This window comes from Pimephales promelas, chromosome 12 (genome assembly GCF_988280905.1).
Source record: "Pimephales promelas chromosome 12, fPimPro1.hap1.1, whole genome shotgun sequence".
Lineage (NCBI taxonomy): Eukaryota > Metazoa > Chordata > Actinopteri > Cypriniformes > Leuciscidae > Pimephales > Pimephales promelas.
The window spans coordinates 10,856,725-10,884,713 of record NC_142780.1 but is presented as its reverse complement, the minus strand read 5'-3'; the positions used below and the strand labels follow the sequence as shown (position 1 = coordinate 10,884,713).

The 27,989-nt window shown below is 39.2% G+C and overlaps 2 protein-coding genes across 2 annotated transcripts in view; one reads left to right on the top strand and one right to left on the bottom strand.

Annotated features, from left to right (window-relative positions):
- Positions 1 to 27,989, bottom strand: part of adcy2a (adenylate cyclase 2a) — a 186,986-nt gene that overhangs the window by 121,690 nt on the left and 37,307 nt on the right. The gene's annotated exons all lie outside the window — the stretch shown is intronic.
- LOC120479215 (uncharacterized) lies at positions 1,483 to 5,350 on the top strand. The gene is made up of 10 exons (XM_089117478.1): positions 1,483 to 1,695; positions 1,902 to 2,051; positions 2,179 to 2,324; positions 2,457 to 2,593; positions 2,709 to 2,802; positions 2,892 to 3,003; positions 3,086 to 3,309; positions 3,403 to 3,574; positions 3,712 to 3,839; positions 4,504 to 5,350. The coding sequence occupies exons 1-10, from the start codon at positions 1,614 to 1,616 to the stop codon at positions 4,819 to 4,821; spliced, it is 1,563 nt and encodes a 520-aa protein (XP_088973604.1). The 5' UTR covers positions 1,483 to 1,613; the 3' UTR covers positions 4,822 to 5,350.

The following is a 27,989-nucleotide window of genomic DNA, read 5'->3' as shown; positions in this document are numbered from 1 at the left end:
CCTCTGTGCCCCTGTCATCACTTCGGTCACCTGAGCCTACGGTGTCACCATGGTCCCTCGGTCCCTCCTCAGCACCCAATGTCGTCTGTCCCTCAGCTGCACCCTGGTCGCCTCTCCCATCTGCTCTGCCCCTGTCAGTCGGCCCCCTGGTGTTGTCAGCCCCTTTTCCATCGGCTCCACCAGGGGTCCTCCCTCCATCGGCTCCGCCCTGGTCTCGCCCTCAGCCTGCTCTGCCCTGGCCACGCCCTCAGCCTGCTCCGCCCTGGCCACGCCCCGCTCAGCCCTCAGATCGTCCCCCCTCCTTCCTCTGTTCTGCGGCGTGTTCTTGGTTGGCATCCATCCAACATAATACAAAGAGAAAATAATCAAATGAGATGTGCTTAAGTATACTTAAAGTTAGGCATTTTTTAAATAAACACTGTTATACTGGTTGAAACTCTCTTCACATCCTAATATCAATCAATAAAAGTTATAAAATAAATATTAAAATGTACATATAATTTTCCTTCTGTGGAAGTCTCAGGACAAATAAATGTGCACCCAATAATTGAACTTGGTTTGATACGACCTCCTACCTGCCAGTCATCATATGTATTTCCATACCTCCACGCATCCTACTCGTCACACATCATCAACACATTCCGTAAGGCTTTGCAGTTGTAGACAGACAGTCACAGAGCGCCGCACACAAACAGCAGCCACCTTTTACAGTTCTTCCTGAACCAAAACAACGAGCTTATGCTGCGTTCACGCAGTGTCGTAACCGTAATTACAAGATTGTAACCAGTGATGTTCTACCTGGAGCTGTTCACGTAATCAGACTCCGATTTAGGCGTTTCTATGTTAACACTATCAATGGCGAAATTAATCTGCAGCAGTCAAGTGGTACAAGTAAGAGCTCTGTAAGTTGTTTACATTCATTGTGCTTCATTCACGAAACACGAGCAGAGCAAATTTGTGTGTAAATCATTCGTGAAGCTGTTCTGACATGAGTTTTTGGATTCATGAAAATTTTAATATTTTCAAAATGTTAGTTGGTATGAAAGAAATTTACACCTGCTCCCTACCAAGTGTAAATTTTGCATAAAACATTATCATGTTGTGTGTTCTTAAAGGACAAGTTCGGTATTATACAATTAAAGCCCTGTTTTAAGATTGTCCCTGATGAAATAGAATAGTTAAGATTGTTTTTTAGACAGATACTCCTGTCACGAGAATTTTTGGATTCTGTGTTAGCAATTGCATGCTTCTGATAGTTAATGTTGGTCTTATAAGCGAAAATAAGATCACTGATTGCATGTACGTGTTTGTTGGCTATTTTAACGGGTTAACGTTACTGTTCGAACTAAAATATCTAACTTTGGCACAGCTATTTGGTAACGTTAGCTAATGAGACAACGTGCCTCTAAAATTTAACTAACGTTAGCCTAAACCCATATTTGCTGCAGAAAATAGCCAAACGTTATTCGACCATTACAACTTTGTCTTCTTCAGCTGCCCATTGTAACCGTAACATCTAGTGCATTGCACTGAGAGAAATGGATAGGTAACTTTTATTTGAACCAGCCCTAAATTATGATTTTGAATATATTTTCTATGTTAACAGGGGCAAAATGCTGTTGCGTGTTCAATTCGGGGAAGAGCAGAAATACGTCAAGCTGTCTGAGCTGACATTTGATGCTTTCTTGAAAGAAGGTGGGTACATTAGGTTAAAGCAATATACATCACACAATAACAAAATAATACAGCATTATTATGCTATGATATCTAGTTAGGTCAATAATCATTTCTGTTCAAACTCCGGTGCAGGTCTTTCATCTTTTTTTGAATACAAAATTAAATATGACCATTGATTCTTGTGACAAGGGAATGTTTTTTCTTTATTAAACTTTTTTAAACAGCATGTCTAAAATTCAACATACCAGAAAGCAGGCAGCCAGACATTAAGGTTTATGACCAGTCAGACACAGAAGTTGACACAGAGGTTTTTGAAGAAATAGTGAAGGAGTCACCTGGAACTTTCAGAATCATGCTGGGCAATGGAGGACTTGGTATTTATTCAGACAATTCACAAATTATTTTGTTTAGTTTAAAGGCCGGAATGAGAATATTTATTGTCTTAAAAATAACTGATTCTTGTAATGTGTTTATATTTTGTACATATTTCATAATGAACAGGTGCCTCTCAATCATCATCATGCTTGGGTACATCTGATGACACCATCATCCTGAATTTAATGATGTGTGACCCTGTTGAAAAAGTAGCCGCTGACGAAGGAAGCCAGCCTAAAAGGCCATGCCACATAAACTACGAGGCAAAAGCGGTAAGTGGTGGAAATTGCTGTCAAGTCCAATCTGAATGTTGTTTCACCATGGGAAGTGTTCTAGATAAGTATTTTTTTCAACATTACATATGGTTTCACAATAATGGAAAGCACATTTTATTCCACCTATAGTTGATTGAAAAAATCCTAACATCAAAACCTGGTGGTGAACGCATTATGCAAGAGTATGGAAAAACCAAATCTCTGACAGATGCCACCAGAAGACAGATGATTAACATACTTGCTGCTGAGATGACAGAAACACATGGGTAAGCATTAAGGGGCTATAAAGAAACATTGTTATTATTTTACAGTTATTAATTATGTAAATTGTGTTGTGCAATGTCAATTGAGTATGATGTTAACTTTGAATTCATTTGCTAGGACATCCCCCCCCAAAAGTGTTAGAGTGATGTATGCACAGGGGATAGTAGCCTTGTTTCCCTATCTAGAAGACCCATACTCACAACATGGATATGTAAGTAAATGGGTTAGTGCAACATTATGCACATATTCACTGTTTGAAATGTTAATAGTACTCCTTTATAAATTATTACAATTGCATAGGAACATTACTACGATCCGGAGAGTGGTTCGGGTTACCTTGCATGGCGATTGAAGACCATACAGAGAAAATCAGCAGAGGAAAGAGGTGCCTCAGTCAGCAAATCTCCTAAAGGTATGTTTACTGATAAGTGACATCTGATTATAACCTGTGAATTGTACAGAAATTAGTACTTAACATTGTATTTTCTCTTAAGTTGGTGGGCCAGGCCGTGGTCGTCAGCCCTTGGCCAATGACAGAGAGCTGTCTGATGAGGATGTGGAAGCAGCTATTGCTGTTTTAAAACACTCTTCTGATGAAAAGACTGTCCGTGAGAAGATGAAAATGACCTTCATATATCGGCAAGCAATGGTCAACGATGAAGCCAAATCATCAGATGTCTTCTTGGTCTTCCCACGATTTCTGGACACACCAGGACTGGTATGACATCTTAATAATTCACTGCATCACCAAAATATCCAATGTAGCATGATGTATCACTCATCCCTTCTGTCTATGTGTGTTACATTGCAGATAGAACAAGATTTCAGACTTCTGTTTGGTGAGGCCACGGCCAACAAATTTTTGGAGAAGTGGCCAACCACTTTCAAAGCAAAAGTAATAAAGGAAATCCAAGGACTTGTACCCACCACAGAACTCTTGGATTTGATGCGCAATGCTGAGTCAGCTGCTGAAGTTGAGAATGGTATGAATGGAACTGTTTTACTTCTTATTGTGGGTTATGTAGTTGTGTAGTGTACATTTTCGTATTGGTGCGAGTTGTCAATTTGAATGCTATACTGTGGTATAATGTTAACCAGGTTTTTATTCACTTATTTGTAGGCTGGGACAGTGACATGTCTGCCATCTTGCTGCTGCTACATTTGCTACCACCATCTGCACAAGGTAGAAAGAGGCCGGGAAAGCTGTCTGCATATCAAGCTGTAGATCAGCTCATCAGATTTCAAAAGGTATGCTTAAATGATTACTTCACTTCTAAAAACATTTTGGCTGATAATTTACTCACCCCCATGTCATCCAAGATGTTCATGTCTTTCTTTCTTCAGTCAAAAAGAAATTAAGGTTTGAGGAAAACATTACAGGATTTTTCTCCATATAATGGACTTCAATGGGGACCAATGGTTTGAGGGTTCAAAGTCTGTCTCAATGTAGCTTCAAAGTCTCGACATGATCCCAGCAGAAAAATAAAGTTCTTATGTAGCGAAACAAATGGTCGTTTTCAAAATAAAAATACGGCCGTTTTCAAAATAAAAGAACCTTATTTCTCTGCTGAGATCAAATCGAGACTTTGAAGCTCAATTGAGACAGACTTTGAACCCTTATTTGAACCCTCAAACCGTTGGTCACCGTGGAAGTCCATTATATGGAGAAAAATCCTGTAATGTTTTCCTCAAACCTTAATTTCTTTTTGACTGAAGAAAGAAAGACATGAAAATCTTGGATGACATGGGGGTTAGTAAACTATAAGCAAAAAATGTTTTCAAAGTGAACTAATCCTTTAAGAGTTGTTAATATATCTTCCATCACCTCAATCTTGTGCACAGTTTGAGGTGATCTGATCTATTCTCAGAAGTTAGTCACCAAAACAATTCTGTTAAATGTGTTTTGTTGTAGGTTGGAACCAGTGTGCAGCAGCATCTAGACAACATCACCCAAAGCAGTCAGCCCTATCTTCTCGCCCAGGGATCCACACAAAGCACCATTCACTCCTTCTTCATTGTGGTTGACAAGCATGCACTTCCATGCAAGGCAAAAGGTTCAGTTGGAGCTTTTGACGAACTCTTTAAAGCCCATTACGTCTTTGGTACGTCATACAGTTCTTCCCTGAGCAGCTTTTTCACTTTTGTTCAAACAACCATCTATAACATTGACATGGGGGAAACAAAGGAGACTCCTAGAGTTGCGGAGTTGCGAGCAAGAATGGTGCGTTAGTTGAGATAAAACTATGAAGTGTTTTCTTTGCAAAAGTGACCATGGAGGTCCAAACAACCTTGTTAAGCACTTTAAGGTAATTCATGGACTATGTACAGGCAGGACTCTTTTTTTGAAGTGTGGTCAAGAAGGATGCGTTCTTTTGGTAGTTTTTCTGGTTTAAGAAAGCATCTTAATAAGTGCCATGGAAGCAGTTTAGTTGCCCGTGTTTTATCAGATTGAGTCAGTTCTGATAATGTTTGAAAAACTGTTGCTACTCACAGTGCCTTTAGTTACAGTAACTTTTCAAGAACATTTCCATGCTTATGAGGAGATCAGATCAAAGCAGGATTATTTTTTTTTTTTCATGTCGACAACCTGCATTACCCTAGGCCTTTTGACATACAAATGTCATATGGAGGGAATGACACAACTATCCTCATCGTGCCATATTGCTTTCTCTGGTAAACATTATGATGACGATATGTTTCTGTCAGAGACAAGGCAATGGGTTTGCAATGTAATTTCACTGACATTGAAATTTTCTTTGTTTTTTTTCTTTGCTTTCTTTGTTTGTTACAATAAATGGTGAGTGCTGTGATCTAATGTGATTGTGCTTGTTTTCATTTGATTGTAGTTGATAATAATTCATATAATTCAGTAACACTGCATCTTATGATTTATATATTTTTTAAATCACTGAGAAATGAAAAGTAAATATTACACTTAAAGTGTCATTTTTTTAAAGTAAAATTGTAGTTAAATTAACTCTACAGTGTGATCATATTACTCTTAACAGTGCAATTAAACTACAGTGTTAAATACTTTTACACATTTCATTGTTATGTTTTACACAATATTGAGTAGAATTAACTCTAAAAACCTGATACTGACCAAAGAGTTAATTTTACACTGATTTTGAGTGGGACCAAATGTTATCTGAGACAGAGTCAATTTCAACTCTATAGGAGTTAAATTAACACTTCAGTTTTTACTGTGCAGTAGTTGTAACTCATAGGTGGGGATTCAAACACAGAACGTTCCCCTAACATTCCCGAATGGTCCCATGAGGTTATTTTTTTGGGAACCAAACAAGAACGTTATAGGAACGTTCCATGTAGGTTATTTTTAGGTTCCATTTTTATAACGTAGGGAGAATGTTCCGGGAACGTTCCCTTAACCTTAAAGGAAAGTTCTAGGAACGTTCTGGGAACCAAAAACTAACGTTCCCAGAACGTTCCCAGAACCTAAATTTGTTTGCTGGGATGCTAATTGTGGATAAATTTGCACATGCAGCCCTATTTACAATTTTACCTGTGGGTCATTTCCCACAGGACATTTGTACTGATAAAATGTATTAAATGTGGATCGCTTTGGATAAAGGAGTCTACTAACTTTACTTTGCTTTACTCTAGTTATTTACTAACAAATGTAGTAAACTACACTGCACCAAAGGGAATCTTTGAACTTAACTGTCCAACTGAAGAAATACTTAGATAAACAATTCAATGAAGAAATAAACTTACTGCTCAGTGTTGGCTCATGGTTAAGCATGACATGCATGTCTGTGTCCTGTGTAATGTTTAAATTACTAGTAAATCTTTGCTTTGGTTGGGTGTAGCTATTTGCTAGTGGTGGGAACCGGAGAGAGCCTTCCTTGAACCCTCCTCTCAGCAGGGGTGCTGGGCTGACCTCAGCAGATAAGCCCTTTTCCCACTTCAGGGAGACCGAGAAGACTTTGTGGGCTCGGGAAAAGGGATCCATTTGATTTAAACATAAAATGAAAATGGTGTTTTGTACATGGAGAGAAGGCTCAGCATAACCCATGATTAGACCCTCATGTGCCCCAAAATTGTTAGATTTCATTGAAAACTTTCCTGTTAAATTATTAGATATTAGATAATACATACAGACTGGGTTCAGTTCCTCACACAACACAATCATATGTGTTCTGAGAGGCCAGTGAATATGTTGGCAGGGCAAATAAAATCTGAACTACCGAGCCAGAATATATAAATTACTTTGTTTCCTTTGTATGAGCATAGTCTTTTCACACAGCATTTGTTCTGCACTAATTAGTGTCAAGACTCATTACAGCGATTGAAGTCAAGTATAGATTTTTATGAAGAAATCTACATTTCTTACATACTGTACATATTCCTGAAAAGATATTCAAATTTGACGGTGTTCACACTTGTTGTTCAATTCGCTTGGTTTTGGTCCGGGCAAACAAAAAACAAAAAAAAACAACAACAACAAAAAAATTGGCATTTTAACAACAAACTTAAATGAATAGGGATGTTCACAACCTGATTGGTCTGCTTTTTTATAGCCTATATTTCATGACAGAGCTAAACAATTGCTGTTTTTGCATCCAAACGTGATGCAAATCTTTAGAAAGTTAGCAAACTAATTGGGAATTAGGTGCGTTTCCAACAAGTTGTTTGAGCGGATGATGGTGGCTTTGGTAAACTAGTAAACAACAGTGAATAAAACACCATCAGCTGAAACAGCCGAATAGTCACATGGGTTTAATGTTCGCTATGTCAGAATCTATTTGGCAAATGCGTTCTATCATCTGCCATAATGTCAAAAATGAGCTTGTTGTATGTCCGTAGCCTACATATGATGGCTTTTTGGACAGCTGAGAACTTGCGAGGAGCTTATAAAATGTGTGAAGAAGATAAAACAGCAGCAAATCCCTCCGTCACACACAAACGAAGATCTATTGCCAGGAGACGTAGTTCTGATGCCTGTGATCTCAGGAGTTAGTCTTCCACCGTTAATTGATGCATACGGCCGTATGGCAGAAGATAGTGATTATAGTTTATAAAGTTTTAAATATGGGTATTTTCCTTATAGAAACGCATGGCTTCACTTCAGAAGGCCTTTATTAACCCCCTGGAGTAAAAGTGGAGCATCTTTTGGGTGAACTATCCCTTTAAAGACATACATCATTCTTATGAAAATACCAGAGAAAGCTTGATGAACACAGATATTATCGCTATCATGTGTTTGTCTTCATGTTTCATCAGTCAAATGTCTTTGCATGTTAATGTATCCATGTAAGGAACTTCTTGAAACATCATGGGCCCTATTTTAACGATCTGAAACGCAAGTGTCAAAGCGCAAAGCACAAGTAACTTTGTGGGCAGATCCTGGCACTGTTGCTATTTTCCCGGCGGGATAAATGCCTTTGCGCCTGGCGCAAATCTAAAAGGGGTTGGTCTTAAGTAGCTTCATTATTCATAGGTGAGGTTTGGGCGTAACGTGAAATAAGCCAATCAGAGCATCATCTCACATTCCCTTTAAAGGGATACTCCACCGGGTTTTCATATTAAACTATGTTATTCCCTTAACTAAGACGAGCTGTTGCACGAACTTGCCGCAATAATACCTTCACTCGTGAAAAGTCCTCTTATGGCTCTTTCAGACTGCATGACTATCTTGGCCAGCATTCAGTCGCTGCTGTGTTCACACTGGACGATGGATCGGCGACAGAAGGTTTCACACTGCATGACTTTAGAAAAATCGCCGACGGACTCTGTCTAGCACGCTGCACGCAAACTACATTTCACAACAAACACGCGTGAGATATGAAAAGGAAACAACGTGCGACACCACACGTGCAAGAGTTCTCACGTGAGACTTTTTTTTTCGACCCGGTTGTGGTACAGCTGGTGAAACAGACACGAGTGCTCCTGCCAAATTTCTACTAAATTTTCTTCCATTTATTGTGTCCAAATAGACCGAGAAGAAGCTTTTTTTGTTGAAACAATGCCATATCATGTTGATATGTGATCTATAACTCCTCCCCGAACTCCCTGCTGCTCTGTATCTTGCTCTCTCACTGGCTGCCGGTGATCGCCGATGTAGTTTTCAGTCAGGTTTCAGTAGTTTTCTTAGAAAAACACGTTTTATTTTGTGTCACCAGCCTAGGTCGAGTTACACTAATCGAGTAACTGTGTTTAAATAGGGAAAACGAGGAAGTGTTTTGTCGCTTCTCTTTTTGGCCCATATTTAATGCACTGGGCTAAGCTAAGTGCTAACATAGTTTTGCGGCAATACAGAGCGATAGAGTGCACGCACTGAGACGAGAGAGGTATGCATCAGCTCGTCTTAATTAAGGGAATAACATAGTTTAATATGAAAACCCGGTGGAGTATCCCTTTAAGAGCATGATGAACGACGTGCGCTTGTTCCATGGCGTAATACTATTAACGGCGCATTTACCAGACGCGCTTCACAATCGGCTCACCGCCGACGAGATTGATGTTCTCGTCAGGGCCGTAAAAGAAAGAGATGTGACATTGGGAATGGGACAAACACACCCAAATTAGCTTCGGTTAATCATGCATATTAAAATTTGGGTAAACGTGTAAGCTTCCATTTTTCATTTTTCGTTTGTCATGAACACAACAATAATTTCCCTCGTGTTTTCATTGTTTTCCTTATAATAATGTATCATTTGCAAAAAGTAAAATGCATCTGTGTAGATGAGAGAATCATCTACAGTGTATGTGCGTTGTTCACACTGGCCAAGCATGCGTGCTTAAAATAGCATCTGAAAGTACTCGCAACATGCCACTGACTTTAGACTCATTTTTTTTCTGGTCAGTGGCGCAATGGTTTTTTGCCTTTTCTCCTTTTTTGCGCTGACCCGCCCAGGGAGCGCAAGTTCATTCCCTAGTTTACCGATGTGCGTCTGTAGAAGGAAAAGCCTGCTTTGCGCTGGTGCAAAATAGGAATGATAAATGCGTTTGTGTATAAAGTCATTTGCACCGGGTGCAAGATAGGGCCCCATAAGTTTAATAATTTTATGAATCTCACTTGTGGACTTTCTGCACTAAGTATAAATCAGTGTGTATTGTACTGGGCTTCCAGAATTAAAAAGATATGACAGGAGAGTGTTTAGCGCTCTCTATTGCTATCATCTCCCAATTTTGGGTAAAAATAGATAAATAATACTAAATAAGTACTTTGTAACGTACTTTACTTAAGTAGTTTTAAAGCAAATGACTTATTTACTCTTACTTGAATCATATTACTTTTCAGTATTCTACTTGTACTCAAGTAAATTATTCCTTAAAGAGCAATAATTTTACTTAAGTAAATGTTTTAGTACTCTTTCCACCACTGGTGATGGGCAACATCGTGACTATGATGAGAAAAAAATGGTTTTAGGGTGACATCATGTCCCTTTTTTTTTTTTTTTTATGTCTTTGGTCCATGTTGTGTTTATATTTCATTTGAACCCTACCAGAGTACATTTGGAAGCGAACTGAGACCCATATTTTTAACTGTCTCAGTCCGCTTGTTCAGATGGCAGCTTTCACATTTATTAAAAAAAAAAAAAAAAAAAACAGCACTAACAGAGCAATCGCACTATGGGTTCATTTTAATCAAACCAAACATGCCAAGTGTGAACACACTGTGAATCTTTCACTTGTGGCTTGAAGAGTCAGACAATATGTGTGTCTACAGCTGTGTGCATTGAAGCAGGCTCACAATAAGGTAATGACTGCAGCATAGCAATCCAGAGTTAATGTCAATCTGAATTACCCTCAGTTTGACCTATGGTCTGCCTAGTGAATCTGCGGGTAGTTTTCAATGCACTTCTGCACCTGCTGTTTATTATAGTGATGCTCAAACTAAAGAGGTCATTCCAATTCATTTAGAAGGAATGACTGCCATACATAAAATACAGGCACATTTATGTCCTAGTGGATCATTATTTAAACAGACTACCCTTGTCATTGGTTTTCAATCATAACCTATGAAAATCCATTATAAAAATATTATTAAATCTATGATGACCTAAAGAATAGAGTGAAATTGACATTTCCGTACTGTCACTTCAATAATTGTGTGCTAATTAACATAATTTACTTTTGAATGTGTTTAAAATGTATCTCTCCACAAACTAAGACTGCATTACTGTAGCTTAAACAGTAGAGCATTGTGCTAGCAACAACAAGGTTATAGGTTTGATTCCCAGGTAATGCACAAAGTATAATATTTGAATGCATGAAATAAATTAAAAGGTATACATTCAATGTACTGTAAGTTGCTTTGGATAAAGGCATCTGCCAAATGCCATATTGTAATTGTGACATTTCATGAGTGATGTTATAATAATAATTTGTTACATTTATTTAGTGCTTTTCTCAGCACTCAAAGCATTTACATAGAAGGGGGGAATCTCCTCAACCACCATATATATGTATTTATACATAGTTATATTTGTTTCATTGTCGGCAATAGTGGTGGGTTGGCCACAACAAATATTGGCCCTTTTCTCATCTCTTTACAAGTGATTTTTTTTCTTTCCTTTTAGGGTTTACAATTATCCCCCTATGATATCTGTTACTCTACCAAACATTTCATGAACCTCACACAGAGATAACGTGATTAGCCATTAAGAGACTAGACGATACTAGTCGCCTCAGCCAAGCTCAAGACATTAACAATGCTATGACACCCCCTGCTGAGAAACTTCTCTCTCCACCACATGCAACTCTATTAATGCAAACGATAGAGATAGAAGGAAAAAAAGGAAAACTGTGTTTCCAGGATGAATACATTGTCTTACTGCGATTTTTATTATCACTATATACTAATGTCCTCGACCCTGGAAACCGCCATCCTCTCCTCTTGACCTACAACAGTTATAAATTATAATGCAATTTGTTCCTGTGCTTTAATTGAAATCTTCAGTGTAGTTTTGGTCATCTGTCAAATCTACTCATTTATCATGACTGAACCTTGTTCAGGAAATGGCTTGTTTTCTACAAAACCAACCAAATAATGAAGCAGATGTCAACAGCCATAAAGCCCCAAGAGATAGGCATAAAAGGGCTTGTTAGATGGAAAGCATATCACCCTGGCTCAGGCACACGTGACCAGTATCTTGACATTTACTTAGGTTTCCTAGTTACCACTTTGACACTCAGAAAAAGAGTAAAATCAACTCTCAAGCTAAGAGAAGGAAAGGGGAAAAACATCAGAAAAGGTTAGTTACAGTATTTATCAGCAGAGAGAGAGTAAACAACATTTTATACGACTAGTGTGTCAGTGTTAGTGAGCCTGGACACTCTTTTTGGTCTAGGCAAGAGCACTCTTTCATGTACCATATCTTCAATAGGTCTCGTCTTTCTGCATGTGATTTTAGTGCTCCACATATAACTAAGTAAATATTGATTTTTCCATCCAGACTGTTGTCTGTAGAATCTACTTATTAAGACTGGGGCAGACTTTTAATAAGATCTGTCTGTAAAACCATCATGGTAGAACGTGGAGGAGGCAAGTCATATCCGCTATTTTAAATTAAAATAGCATGAAATGTGAAAATGTGTTTGTTCCTGAAATGATTAAATGAATTTAAAAATTGCAAATAAATGGCTTGAGTGATGTATGAAAGTATTAATGATACAGAGACCATCGTTTTTAGGTCTTTAAGAATAATACACATCCCTACTACATAATCAGATTTTTCTGATTGGATTTTTCCTAATTTAGCTCAGTAGAAGCTCTCAGTATCAAACTAAAGTGAAACAGACGATCAGAGACTGGGAACAAATTTAAAGGGGTCATGAACTGGCTTTTTAAATGTTATTATATTGTTGTCTGAGGTCAACTTATAACGTTCGCTTGGTTTTTGCATTCAAAAACATCAAAATGAACAAGTAATAGGCTATTTTGTACCCTGGTTGTGAGCCTACCTAAAAAACAGTTGGTTTTTATGGGCGTGTCACACTGAAGACTTGGAAGTAAACACCCACTGCTGCGAGTGGAGAACAGTTTTGCATATTATAATGAGTTTCACTCACCCGTCGGTGTACGTGGGGGAAAACGTCCTATGTTGTCAAATGGCAACCGGATTCGCCCATACATGTTCAACCCAGAGTCCGTGTGTTGCACAATATTCCTGTCAGATCCAATATAGACGGCACAGCACCGTTCTTTACTCTTAATCGGTCTGCAAATCCAGTCTTGTTGACAAAACAATCCTCAGTGAAATGAAGCGAACAGACGACGATGTTTTACCTCATCAGCTGGAACGTCATTAAAAATAAATTATCCATGCAGTCCTACTGGAATCCACAGGAAGCTTATGCAGAGACTGTCTTGCACAACCAGGAACTGCACAATATTCTGTATTGCTCGGTAGCGATCCAGTTTGTCATCACGAGGTAAGCATGTATATGTATGATACTTATGTATGTAATGCGCGAATCGGTGGGCGGGGCTAAACCTGCCGTGGTGAAGCAGGCGTTGATCATCTTCTGTGGGGGTGGTGTTTTATCCTCTTTGTCGTCATAGTTCCCCACTTTTAAAAACGAGTCGTTTTTAGAGGCTGTGTCAATAAAAGCTTTTATTGGACTAACAAGGACGTTTTCAGTTCTGAAACTTACAGGATATTCTTATAATATAATTAGATGTCAAAAGCTCAAGGAAAATTTGATTTCTCAGTTCATCACCCCTTTAATGAATAAATGGATATTACATTTAACGAATAAATGCATGTGATCAAATTTAAAATTGGATAAAATATGATGTGCCATTTATATAATCTAAACTTACAATACAGCTGTTCTTTTAATACATATACTGTGATACACATAATACATTATCAATTTATTGAGAACTGTCTTGATATACAGCAGACTCATAATAAGTGTAGACTGTGGCAGATTATCAAGCCTTGCTGTGATGGAGGATAATCTGTAACTCTTTTCTTTTCCCTGCAGCCAGCACGACTCAGATGACACGGAAGCCTCTCTGCATTTAAAGCAGCAGCTCAGCTCAGCTCTGGGGTACACTAGAGATTCTGTGTTGGTTGGTAAATCAAGTACTGTGAAAAGTTTAACTCTTGGACCCTGATCGCTCTTGGCATTAACATTCGGGGGCTTTTATTAACATTTACTGGGGCTAGTCTGTGATTTTATTGCTGTCCGAATCCAGAATGTTAGTGTTTTTATCCCATCATCCACATAAAAATCCCCCAGAATTACCTTGTTTTTTTGGACAAACACCAAGGTTGTGTGGGAATTTTATTGCTGTCCGAAACCACATCTCTGAGTTCGCAAGAAGAGTCCTATTCAAACCCTTTTTGACCTGCAGAGCACCATATAATAACTGTTGCCTATTAAACAGGAGATTTAAATAATCAAATAATAAATAGGATAAAATTTTCTTATTAATAAATTAAATAGGAATTTAATTTATTTGTTACTCAAAGAATATGACATTTTATTTACAGCAGACTATCATGTGACTGACCATGTGAGTTCCCGGATCACTCCTCCACCATGAATAAATTTCGATCTGAATGCATGAGTTTTATCACTGAGGTGGCACGAAAAAATTATTTTTACAGATGTCCACATAAGACAAATTTAAAACATCCAAAAGGGGCTGTAAAATTGTAAAATGTAATTAAATGTAAAATTGTCTTAGTGATTATTTTTGTCAAATTCAAAACCCATAACCTCATCTGTGGATCACATTTCACATACTGTGTAGAATTCAGTCTGTCTCTGCTTTAGTTCTATCTTTATGCTACTGTAGGCTTTAGGCTACTCCTAAACATTGACCAAACGAAATTATTTAAAGCAATCTACCTCAAAAACAGAGAAACAATATGTGATAATGCTTCTTCAATGAGGATATCCCAATTTTGGAAACATTTTACAATATGCTACATTATTAGCATTTATTAATCTTAGTTAATATTAATTTCAACATTTACTAATATGTTATTAAAATCACAGATTGTAATTGTTAACATTAATTAATGGACTGTGAACTGACATGAACAAACAATGAACATGTAATGTATAATGTATTTTTATTAACTAACATTAATAAAGATTAAAGGGGGGGTTGACTGCGATTTCACTTTTTTCATTTTAAATAGTGTGTAATGTTGCTGTTGGTGCATGAACTGCATCTGCAAAGTTGTAGCGCTGAAAGTTCAATGTAAGCAGAGATATCGTCTTTTTAAAATCAGGAAGGATAATTGCCTACAAAAACGACTCGATTGGGACTACAGCTGGGTTATGGTACGTCACTAACCCACACATTTGCATCAACCACTCCCTCCGGAATATGCAGAAAAGGACATGCACATATTTCAGCAGCTCCAGCTCGTCGAGTGAGTTGTTCATCCAGCTGTCAGGTCTTATGTATTCGAACTTCCCACGGACGCTGTACTTCGCCAACAATGGATACAATTTATGTTTGATTATGTTCCTGAAAATGACGACCGTAATCTAGCTCTCTGTGCTGCGCATTTTACGGAAGACAGCTTCCAGAATCTCCACGAGTTCAACACCGGATTTAAAAAGAAAAACGTGAAGCAGTTTCGACTTTAAAACCAGAGGCAGCAGTTGTTGGGCCACAACCTGTAAGTAGGCTAAGACTCAATCATTTTAAATGTATTTGCATGAATATTTCCAAACGTAGCCTTGTGTTTTATTTTTTTCAAATGCCAGCGCTGGCTTTATAGTAGTGATGGCCGGTTCGTGAACGAATCGTTCGTTTGAACCGGTTCTTTTTAGTGAACCGGTCGAACCAGTACACTAAATCGGACTGAATCGTTCGAAACAGTTCACGTCTTGCGTCAGCGCTAAACCACAAGTTACTAAAGTTACTCACTTTCAGACATGCCTGACAGTCCCTCCGAATCGAAATAAACCAATATCCAGAAGTACATTTTATTCCAGTAACTCAAAAAGTTCACTGAACGGAGACATATGTTGGTGCTGATAGAAGTGATGAGCACGAGCAGCTGATACTGCGCATGCGTGTACTACCGAACGTACAGATACAGCGGTCGGATAACCAGTACAGAACCGAGAAGAACTGTTTCTTTCGGACACGTTCGACATATTGAGAACTGATGAGTTGATGAGCTGAGCATGCGTGCATTTTTTTTCTGAGGGACGAAATGTACGTTTCCACGTCTTTAGTTGAACATCAGTAAGTGTAACAAAATAAAACATTTTGGAAACATGTTTATCCCATTACTGTATCACTGTATTATTTTAACGATTGGAAATAATGATTGGATTCTAAAACTGTCAAACTACTAAACATTTATTATTATACTAAAATAATATTTTCAGGAACAGCTCATTTAATTTCTAAGTAACAATATAAATCTTTGATGTAAACTCTTGCCAAGGTTTGGTGCACTGCTTAGTAAATGTTTATGTGTTAACATAACGAATTAAACATATGTTTAATTCGTTATGTTAACACATTATAAACATGATGTATACTGTTACGTATAGGCTACAGGCTATATTGGAGACAGACATGCATCGATTTTTTAGTTTTGTCGACTGTATATTCAGGTTTCAGCTCAGCACAGGCCTATGCTATGGTTCTCGAGTCGAGAACTGGTTGTTGCAGTTCTTGAATCACTAGTGCAGAACCGAGAACTGTTTCTTTCGGACACGTTCGATACGGAGAACCGATGAGCTGGAGATACTGCGCATGCGTGATAGCACCGTCTCTGAACAGAACTTTCTTTCGGCCGGCTGATCCTGTGCTGATATACGAGCACGCAGTAGTACGGGTGAACCCAGGACTTAAATGAGAGGGCGAATCGGCGAAATGTAAGTTTATTTAATAACAAATAAAATGATGAAGACCATTTATGCATTTTATATATTTAAAACATGTAAAACATCCGCGTTAGCACATCGACTAGGCTGCAGCAGGGTTCGTTTTCAAAATGTAAATGTAAGAAACTTATCCAAGATGATTATGACAATGCATACTATTATTTAACTGAAGTTGTGATTACAAATGCCTTTAATTTGAAGTATTTTTCCGCCGGGATGATAGAATTGACGTCATTACGTGATGACGTAAAAGAACTGGTGAACCGGTTTTTTGAACCGGTTCATTAAAACGAACTGTCCGAAAGAACCGGTTCGCGGAAAAGAACCGGACTTCCCATCACTACTTTATAGCCACTATAGGCTACTAGTAATTAGGGATGTCCCGATCCGATCCACGGCATCGGTATCGCGCCGATACCGGCCCAGAACGCTAGATCGGAGATCGGAGGGGAGAAAAAAATATGAGCGATATCCAGTTTAGCGGCGCAGCCTGTCACGTGATGATTGTTGGATTCTAATGTAATCGGATGATTCCACCAACAAAAGCTGCATTTCAGTCTTTTCAGAAATTCATTGGCTATCAGAAAATAGCGTCATTTCATTCTCTATTGCAACTGGATAGATAAACTGTCACTCAAAGAGAGGTAGGTACCGATCTTCACCAGGCACGCTCGTTGGCTGTTGGAGTTTAGAAGACACCCCTAACACTCGCCGATTGGCTAAAATGACCTGTCAATCAATAGTTCATGGGTCAGCGGCCATTTTGACATTCTTTTTTCTCCAATGTTTACGTTTCAACTGTAGACGGATCAATAGTGCTACGTTCACACCGGACGCGAATCGCGCGTCAAATTCGCGCCTGACGCGTCTAGTTTGACGCTTGACCACTAGTGTTAATTCGCGTGTCAAGAGCGAAACTGGCGCGCGTAAAGTTTGAAGCGAAATTTACGCGCGTGACGCGCGTCAGAATCAAAATCCGTTGGCGGTCATTGTTTTTATGTCGACCGAGCATTCATCAAGAGAGTTACCGCTCTGTATTTACTCTGGATAGCAGAACAGCGGCGTGGGGATCATCGTCGCCATATATTTGTGTCCACCGGACCCTTCGGAGCCGAACCGTTTGGCGAGTTTCACCATTCGCTCGCTCCAGGAGCTGCGCTGGATGACGGCCGCTGTCAGCGGTACTTCCGCCTGTCACGCGCCCAGTTTGATGACCTGTTGTCCCGCATCTGAGCGAGGATCACCCTCGCCCGGCCCCTCATCCATCTAATCTAGCTGTCATTTATTTTTGTTTTGATAATAAATAGAGCCAGCCTTCAAAAGTTATTAACCTGTCCTGTGATTTTTTTTCTCTCTCTCACGTCCAGACACGAATTTATGCACATATGTTGATTGTCTTTACAACATAATACTATTTCTAGATATGGAATGAATAACATTCAATACAAAATGAACATGTCTCCATATAGAAATAATGTTTTAAGTGATGAAACATTTGCTTTGTTGTGCATAATCCCACCATGCATTTAGTCATATTAACAAAATAATTTATTGAAGCATCCAGACACTTCACCACGTGAGCAAGCAGCTAGGCTCCTGATTGGTTAACGCGGCGCGAATTCACGGCAAAGTTCAGATTTTTCAACTCGGGCGGCAGACGCGAATTCGCGTCAAACGCGTGAATGCACAACGCTCAATTCGCGCCATTCGCGCCAACTTGACGCGCGAATGAGGCGTATTCGCGTCTTCCGCGCCGCGCTCCACGCCTCATTCGCGCCGCAGGAATTTTTCACGCGCGTAAAGCGTCTTTGCATTGACTTAACATTGAAATCATTCGCGCCTGACGCCCTATTCGCGTCCGGTGTGAACGTAGCGTTAGTGCGTCGAAGTTGTGATAGCGCTGTCGGCTAACGCGAAATGCTACTATTTACATTCCATGGATGTTTATTCATATATACAATTGTTTTGGACTAAAAACTTCTTCAAATTGGATTGTATGGACGCTTTACAGTGAAACCAAACCATTTTTGTTGGAATGTGGACTAACAGATGGCTAATTGGTGAGTTTCTTCCAGTTTGTGTTGGTTTGTTTTGGCTGTTGGTGGTCTGACAAAGAGACAGATTGTGCCCGCTGTGTTGATTGTATCTTAAAAGGGTTTACGTCGTTCGAATCACGAGTTTCTCAGCTTTCCAAAGATATGTATTATGTTTACTTTTGTGTTTGTTTTGTTTTGTCTTTCACAAAGTTAAACCTATAAACCACCCTGTGGGCCGTATACGGCACGTCGGACCACGAAAAAAAAAATATCGGACTAATATCGGTATCGGCAAAAGCCAAAGGTGCGGCATCGGTATCGGTATCGGAAGTGAATAAGTGGTATCGGGACATCCCTACTAGTAATGCTACTGTGTCTACGACAAACGCATGCAAACATTATGGACCTGAATTTTGTATAAGTACTAATGTTTTAAACGTTTTTTTCATGTATATATGCTTTATGACGTTATTTTCGATTTGATCAAGAACGTAAGCTTGCCACCGCTGTTTGTGTTTAACATTAGAAGCCAGTCAGTTACTATTGTTGCCAGTCAGATGCTATTGTGTAAAACAAAAACGTGCATAAAGTTAGAAAATGTAGCAAATTATCATTCAGAAACGTTTATTAAGAGCCGTGTGTGGTGAGGTTCTGTTTGACTCTCTTCATCGCCGCTTTCTCGGTCTGATTCTGCCTCAAACTGATACTGCAGTTCGACACATATTTACATCTGGACCGGAGCTCACATTTCGCCCGTAAAGGTAATGGGCGTTAACCTTTCGGACAACGTGAGCGACAGTTTAGCCAATCACAACACACCTGCCCAAACTAACCAATCTGAGCCCACTACGTGTTTCTGAGGGAGTGGTTTCATAGAATCAGGAAGTCAACCGCTTGTTCGAGGACAGAGGAGAGCGCGGCTGACAATAAAGGTGAAGTTTATGAAAAATAAGACTTTTAAAAAAAGAAAAACCACGAATACATGTTATATTGCACCCCATAAACACAATCATGCAAAGAAAAAAAGCAGTCAACCCCCCCTTTAATAAAAACTATAACAAATGTATTGCTCATTGTTAGTTCATGTAAGCTAATACATTAATTAATGTTAACAATGAACCTTATTGTAAAGTGTTACCCAAATTTTTGGTTTAATCAAGAAGTATTCCTTTGCACAGGGCTTAAAGTGAAAAAAGTCCATCTTTTTTATGAATGAAAGCCAGTATCACTAATATTATAGCTACGATGAAAACGATTTTCCAAAAAAAACTTTAACGTTAGGCTTATATAGACAATCAATATGGACATAGACATAAAATATAGACAATCCACTTAAGACAATCCTCATTAAACCCGTAATAAATGGCATATCTGTACCATACAGAATTTGAATAAGGTTATTTAACAGTCCGCACTGCATAAATTATAAATGAAATATAGATTAATCCTTATCAAAGCTACAAGCGTTCTTTAGTCAAGTGCAGTTAGTAATTTTCTCTGTTCTTTGGGTTAACTTTACTCAGACAGATTTAATGGCTCCTGTCACTTTAAGACCTGTCGCTGCTGATAGGATCTCACGCATTTCATTCTCTCACTACTATTTACTTCCATTTAAGATTTTATTCAACTCCTTTAAAACTGTTCTTGAGAGGATTCTCGATAAAATCATTCTGGCATGTGTTCTGGCGCGAAAGAGAACTCAATTCTGACGCTACTGTATGTGTGCGTTGTGTGTGTGTGTCGGGAGGACATTAACTGAAAGCGCGTTCTCTTTTATCTTTTCCCGAAGGAATGTTTTAAATAATTTGCGTGAATAAGAGCGTGATCATAATCGTAGCTAAAGGATGACAGAAAGAAAGAACAGACTAGATGGATTGCCTTTAAATACTTTCAAACATTAAAGCAGGACAAAAATGAATCGTATTGACAGGACTTGTAATAGACCCCTTTTGCACTGACGTCACAGTCACGGCGCTAGCTGGAGGCAAAACAAAGTGAAAACTGGAGGCGGCCAATGCAAACCAGCACAGATTCGGCTACATAATAAGGAGCTTAAATTACTTTTATTATTATTAAATGTCATCTTGTTGTGTTTTTTGGTGCAAGAATTGATGAAAAATGAATATGCTGTATCTGGAATTTTTATTTCTAGAAAATATTCACATGATTAAAATCGCACCGTAATGTCACTCTTTACATTGTCGTCGTCTTGTCGCTGGCTCGGCAGAACTGCAGATCGTACACACAAGTCTTGTACAGGACCATTCAGTGCTTAGTTATAGGCATCTAAAGATTTATATGCCCTCAGTTTCTCTTTATGATCGATTCCTCTATAAGGTAGGTGTAGAAGTCAGGCCACTCAACCGAGGTAACCTTAATCCTGTCAGATCATCCATGCATTGAGTGAGCGTGTGAAGGCTACGGGTCAGCCAATCTGGTTCTGTCCGTTAAAAATAACTTTTGGAAATAACAATCACGGTCCTGGACAGTGAGTGACCTTACACATTAAGATAAAATTGGATTTTCGGATAAAATAATCGGATAAAATCTGACATATTTCACACAGGCTCGGTCCTGCTCCTCCCTGCCGTGGCGATGACTGCGTGCGGTTAAAAGTCACAAACAAACGAATTTGAAAGAGGGCACATGTCCGCATAGGAAATTACACCGTGGGTAAGATTGACTTTATGACTTTATACGGACTTTATGAACTTGCGCTCCATGCGTTCACCGACGACGCTAACGGGACATATGGATCTCAATCACGCTGTTAACAGGACCCACCCTGCTCTGCTTCTGATAGGCTTGTAATTAGGGATGCACCGAAATGAAAATTCTTGGCCGAAACCGAAAACCGAAAAAGAGGAAACCAAGGCCGAAAACCGAAAACCGAAACACCGAAAGAAATTATGCCAATTATTAGTATCATTGCATTTATGGCTATGACTGTGCAAACTTTACTAAAATCAAGGCATTGCAATTGCATAAATTAATATAACATTTTCAAAGAATAAATCAATTACAAATTATGCAAATATATATTTAGCACAATGCACAGTATAAAATAAAATTCAAACTAAAATGTTTAACTTGACCCCACTCATGTGTGCACTAAATAATAATCTACTGGCCTGCAGAAAGGTTTTAAAATGAAATGTTCTCTCAAAAACAAAGCCAACCGCAAACTTCTCATCACTAGCACACAGTTTGCAGGTCTAAATTAGTTACATTTTAAAAAATGTAGCATACAATAGCATAAAAAGCCTTTTTAAATGAACAATGGTCCATGTTTAATACAAATGTACATGAAAGTTAATGAAACATTTTTAGTGAATGTAGAAAATATTTAAGAGAGCATTAATTTAGTTCTATACATGTTCCCATATACATTTTTTTTTTTGTAATGTCACAAGTAATAATCTCAGGGTTTACTGGGTTTTACTTTACATGATTATTTTTGTATTGGTGGTGGAATACTAAAAAATAAACATTGTCATGTATTTATCGGTCTTCTTCTCGCCGATTCCTGATGGTTAGAGGACAGTTGCTTGAGTCGTCCCCTGTCGTTTCAAGGAATAGTAACAGTTACAACGTAGAGCGCGTCAAGTATAAACGCCTCGACCGTTTGGAGCGGTGCACGCGCTGTTTGTGGAGACTCGCGCTGCCTTGTTTACTTTCGCCTGCCTCCTCAGCGCGAGTCTAATTTATAATTTTTAATTGTTTCCTGCTCCAAACAATGCGTGTCGCCATGACGACGACTCCGGTTCCGAGCGGGTCAAGAGTGGTGCGCGCGCTGTCTGGAGACTCGCGCTGCCTTGTTTATACTTTCGCCTGCCTCCGCAGCGCGAGTCTCCACAGACAGCGCGTGCACCGCTCTTGACCCGCTCGGAACCGGAGTGGTCGTCATGGCGGCACGCATTGTTTATAGGTGGATAAACAAGGTTTCCGTCTCATCGCGGGTTCAGATACACTGAAATACGTCCACACCGCAGACATGTTGCTTCAAACAAGCACGTGCAGGTCGCGGTTTCTGTTTGCGTCATCACAACATTTCGGCCGTATTATTTCGGTGATAAAAGTCTTTTTCGGCGGCCGAATATTCGGTGCATCCCTACTTGTAATGTGTTAGAGCTGCAATCCTCTCATATGATTGGGAGGTGAAATAAATTGACTTGAAAATATTAAACCACATGCAAGTTCCCAATATTTTTTTTTCCTCCTCACGGCCGCACGCCGGAGATCCGGCACAGTGCCGGAGTACTTTAAGCCCTGTTTGCAACTTCCTGCTCTGATAGAAAAAAATTAATTACATGAACAAAACCTGTGCTCATCAAGGCATTTCATGGGTCTTTAAAGGGGGGTTGACTGCTTTTTTTCTTTGCATGATTGTGTTTATGGGGTGCAATATAACATGTATTTGTGTTTTTTCTTTTTTAAAAAGTCTTATTTTTCATAAACTTCACCTTTATTGTCAGCCGCGCTCTCCTCTGACCTCGAACGACTGATCGACTTCCTGAGTCTATGAAACCACTCCCTCAGAAACGGGCAGTGGGCTCAGAATGGTTAGTTTGGCCCAGTGTGTTGTGATTGGCTAAACTGTCGCTCACGTTGTCCGGAAGGTTAACGCCCACCTTTACGGGCGAAACGTGCATGTCATGAGCTCCGGTCCAGATGTAAATATGTGTCGAACTGCAGTATCAGTTTGAGGCAGAATCAGACCGAGAAAGCCGCGATGAAGAAACGTCACCACACACGGCTCTTACTAAACGTTTCTGAATGATAATTTGCTACATTTTTTAACTATTTGTTTTACACAATAGCATCTGACTGGCAACAATAGCAACTGACAGGCTGACATTAATTTACGTTCTTGATCAAATCGAAATTAACGTCATAAAACATGAAAAATACATTTATAACATTAGTACTTATACAAAATTCATGTTTGTACGCGTTTGTCGTAGACACAAAATAGCATAACTAGTAGCCATGGCAATAAAGCCAGTGCTGGCATTTGAAAAAACTAAAACACAAGGCTACGTCTGAAATTATACATGCAAATACATTTAAAATGATTAAGATTAGCCTACTTACAGGTTGTGGCCCAACAACTGCTGCCTCTGGTTTTAAAGTTGGAACTGCTTCATGTTTTAGTAACAGTTTCTTGTTGAATCCGGCATTAATCTCGTGGAGATTCTGGAAGCTGTCTTCCGTAAAATGCGCAGCACAGAGAGATAGATTACGATCGTCATTTTAAAGGAGTATTTCACCGATTGCAACATTAATCTTTATTGAAAGTGGATCATATATGTAGTCGAAATGTAAAATCATTTTTTAATTTGGTGCCCTCTTGACTGAGAAAAGACAGAAAATAACCAAGGGGCGTCTTTGTGTTAAAAAACTACAGTTCCCAGAATTCCCCAACATTGCACAGCTCCGCAAGCCACACCCACTAACCCACCCACCGGAACAGCGCAAACAGAGACGCAAACACACTCTTCCGTCTACAACGCTAACATTAGCTGTTACCAGAGTAAGAGTTTGAAATTAATTTCAAAGAAAATGTGTAGTTAGTTGGCTGTGGCGAGCAGGACGATCGAGGGCGAGGGATGTAAGAGGACGGCTCTGCGTTTGTATTTATTTCTATATGGTGAATTACTGCATGATACCTGGATGTTCTGAAGACGAAACTATCACAACACAAACATCCGTGTGCTCGTCTGATTCAGAGATTTCCTCCAGGAGAAATTGCCATCGTTGAAATTCTCTGCAGCAGACGGACTCTGTGTCCGTAGGCCGTGACACGCAGCGAGAGTACAAGCAACAGCAGGCCGCCGAGCTCGACCCAGTCCGGGCGTCTCGACCGACAGCCAGGCGTCTCCTGCTTCTTCATCAGCCTCAGCTGCTCTAAACTATACTGCAGCTCGTAAAGATAGCCACGAACATCGGATTCGAGCAGAAGACTTTCAAAACCCTCTTCTTCCATATCCTGTTTAGTTTCTTCCATCATTATCATAACTTCATATCTCCACAGGGCTTGTTAGCTTAGCTTCCAAACAAGATGGCGGATATTGATTTCAGTTTCTGCAAGTGAAGTCCCACCCACTGATCTGTAATAGGCCTGTGGGTGAGTGGGTGCCACACCCTTGAATAATAATGAGCTAATCATTGTAGTCTGTTGACATTTCAATGAAATGTAACTTCCTGCTTATCGTGAAGCAAAATGACGATTTTTACGTCACGATAAGCAGGAAATAAAACACTTAAATCCTTATTTCTACCATCTCAGGAGAAAATAAGGGAATAAACCATGACCATTCAAAAATATGACTGGGTTTCTAAAGATACAAAGCTTAATGCAAATGGGTGAAGTGACCCTTTAAGGAACATAATCAAACATAAATCGTGTCCATTTTTGACGAAGTACAGCATCCGTGGGAAGATCGAACACAGAAGACCTGACAGCTTTGCAGATACTGTTCATGCACCAACAGCAACATTACACACTATTTAAAATGAAAAAAGCAAAATCGCAGTCAACCCCCCCTTTAAACTAAAATATTTAAGTAATGTCACTGGGAAATTACTATGCATCCTCGTCTCAACGGGATCATCGGCTAACTGTCATGATTCTGCCTTAATGTCCTTGATTTTCCCTAGTCATGAGGCAGGATTATGACAGAATCATATTTTGTGTACAAGCGCATTGTCTGTTATTTGGGCCATGTGCTTGTGTTGTCTTGTTATTTAACTCCGCCCCCTTGTTACCCTCGTCTTGTCATTATTGTCTAGTCAGTTTCACCTGTCCTCGTCATAGTGTTCCCTTTATGATCCCCTTGTGTTTGCTGTCCTGTGTCAGTTCATTGTTTGATACTGTGATTCTTTCCTGCATGTTAATGTACTGTGAGTACCTTGTGAGTTTTGTCTGGTGAATTACTGATCATCTTTCTGTTGTTAGTTTATCGTCTAGTTTGTCTAGTTTAGTCATCCCTTGTCAGTTTTGCCCTTGTTTTACCCCCTCGTGGGTTTTGTTTTCCCTGTTTTCTGTCTACAATTAACGCTGTGTGATTGCATACTGTCTGCTCTTGGGTTTATCCGACACCACCATAACACTAACAACAATGGTCTGTTTTCAAACAGCAGAGATAGAAGAGCATCCAAGCATCTTAATGACCTTTGTAATCGAAATGAAATAGAATGTAGACTCAGAAGCAATCTTTTAATTGTTGTTTGATTTATTTATTTATTTATTTATTTTGTCTCCTTAGAAAATAACCTAATTAATTACCTGCCTTTTGTGTTTTCATCTCGTTTCTCAAGGAAATGAAATGTCCTCGGCAACATGGTTACCAAACATTAGTGGCAGTTATTTTAACTGAGTGAGAGAAGAGCCCTTTTAGTGCCCAGTCTTCTCCGTATCTGACTTACGATGAAGGGAGCTTAGAATGAAAGTGCTCTGATAGAGCCATGATTCCACTTGGCATTTCAAATGCAATTTCAGGTGTAATTATCAAAAATGTGTGCACTGTGACCTGACACCGGGGAGGAGCCATTATGTGCAGAAACATTGTCTGGTTTCCACTGCTTTCTACAATCCCTGAGGTGCATAAAGCATTCCAGCAGCAGCTGGCACGGGCAGTTGGCTGTTGTGCCAAGAGATTGCAGAAAATGTGTGCTCATAGATTTCACAGTTCACTGTGCAGCTGCAGACTGTCCCAGAGAGCAGAACTTTTGATGTTGGAAGAGTTCAGGGGGCAACAGAGCAATGGCAGCTGTATGTGGCTGAGAAGAAGTTAAGTATTTAAGAGAGCTCCCCACTGAAGCTTTAAATGCACCCTTGACATCTGAGTAACCTCAGAGCTGTGTGAGATGAAAAAGTTGTAACCCCATCACTCTCGTCTCCATGTACAGGACATTAAACACAGAGGTCATAGTTGGACGTATTTGTTTTATATGCCAAGATGTGCGTAGCCACCAACAAGTTACAGCAACATTGGCTCAACCAATTCCATTAGTTTAAGGAAGGGGGACTGAACAATAGCATATGGGGGGAGTGCTTGGGAAACCTATTTGAAAAAAAAAAATCACTATTTTTCCAATTCCATTTGGAGACACTCCACTTTACATTTTAAATAGCTTGTATTTGTATATAACAAAAACATGTTTCTGAGTCAACACATAATCAACCACAGTGACACGCTACACTGAATAAAATCAAAGACATGAAACTGCATATGTTATGTTGAGGATAGTTCTAGTGTTTTTGGTCTTAAACAACCCTGGATAACGCAAAGCCAAGTCACTGGGGCAGTTCTCCTGTGGTCAATGAACAAACAGTGTATGATTATGATTCAGGCATAGCATTAGGTCAGAAGTCAGTTTGGATTGGAACATTTAGAATAACTCAACAATCTGGCATTCCACAATCTGGCATCTGACATTACCAATTTGATTTAATTTCTGTAATAATACACACTATTAAAGGTAGAGAACATGGTCAATTTATGTTTACTAACAGACAAGCTAAGAATTGGCAATACATTGGCTTTCACATCATGTTTTATTACTCTTTGTTTTACTGTTATCACTATTTTCAGTATTCACATTTTATGTGTGGGTATACTATTTCTTCACCCTGTATCTACAGTATGTTCTAGGTTTTTAATTTATTTGTTCTAAAGTGACCTTAGGTTCTAGAAAGGAACTATATATATAAAACTATTCCCATTCTTGCCGGTTGTTCCTGAAAGCTGTAGGCTGTGCAGGAACCAACAGACCACAGTGATATGCAGACTGATCTTATGAAATGGCGTATGTATTGTGACATGGCATATTTTAGGACTATACTGTACATTGTCACTCCACCTCTTGTACATGCTTCAACTCTTAAAAATGCTGAAAGCGTGCTATTATGCACTGCGTTGTGGGATCTATAAGCTCTCTGGGTCTTGCAATGCAGCAGTTAAATGCTTAGGATAATTACTATACTCTGCCTTGTGAAACGTTCTTATATAATATCTACAATTACACAATCAATTTGATAGGTTACTATATATTTGAGGAGTGATACTTCGCTCAATGAGATTTCAGCAAGTGCAGGGCTCCGTCATAAAAGCGATGAGTCAACTACCAATGGGAAAACAGAGAGCCATCTGCAGACTGATACAGTTGGATACCATGGCTGAGTAAGACCAACTAGAAGCCACTAGCTCAGAGACTAATCCTCTGTGATTTCATCACTTAATGTGAATGCAGCATAGAGTAACCTTTTACTGCATGTGCCTTTGTCATGCCTGGCTAGGAGAACATGTAAAATACCAAGAACAACTATTGAGATATCTATAATGATAAATACGTATATCAGTGTCCACACCAACTGGCGATACAGTCCTGTTTATTGTATGTTCTGCTAATGCCGCCTGCTGCTTTAAATGCTCAAGCTTGTTAATGCCAAATTAATTCTGATTGGCCCAGGTAACGGGGAACATTCTTAGAAATGTTTCTAATGTTCTGGCCAGGT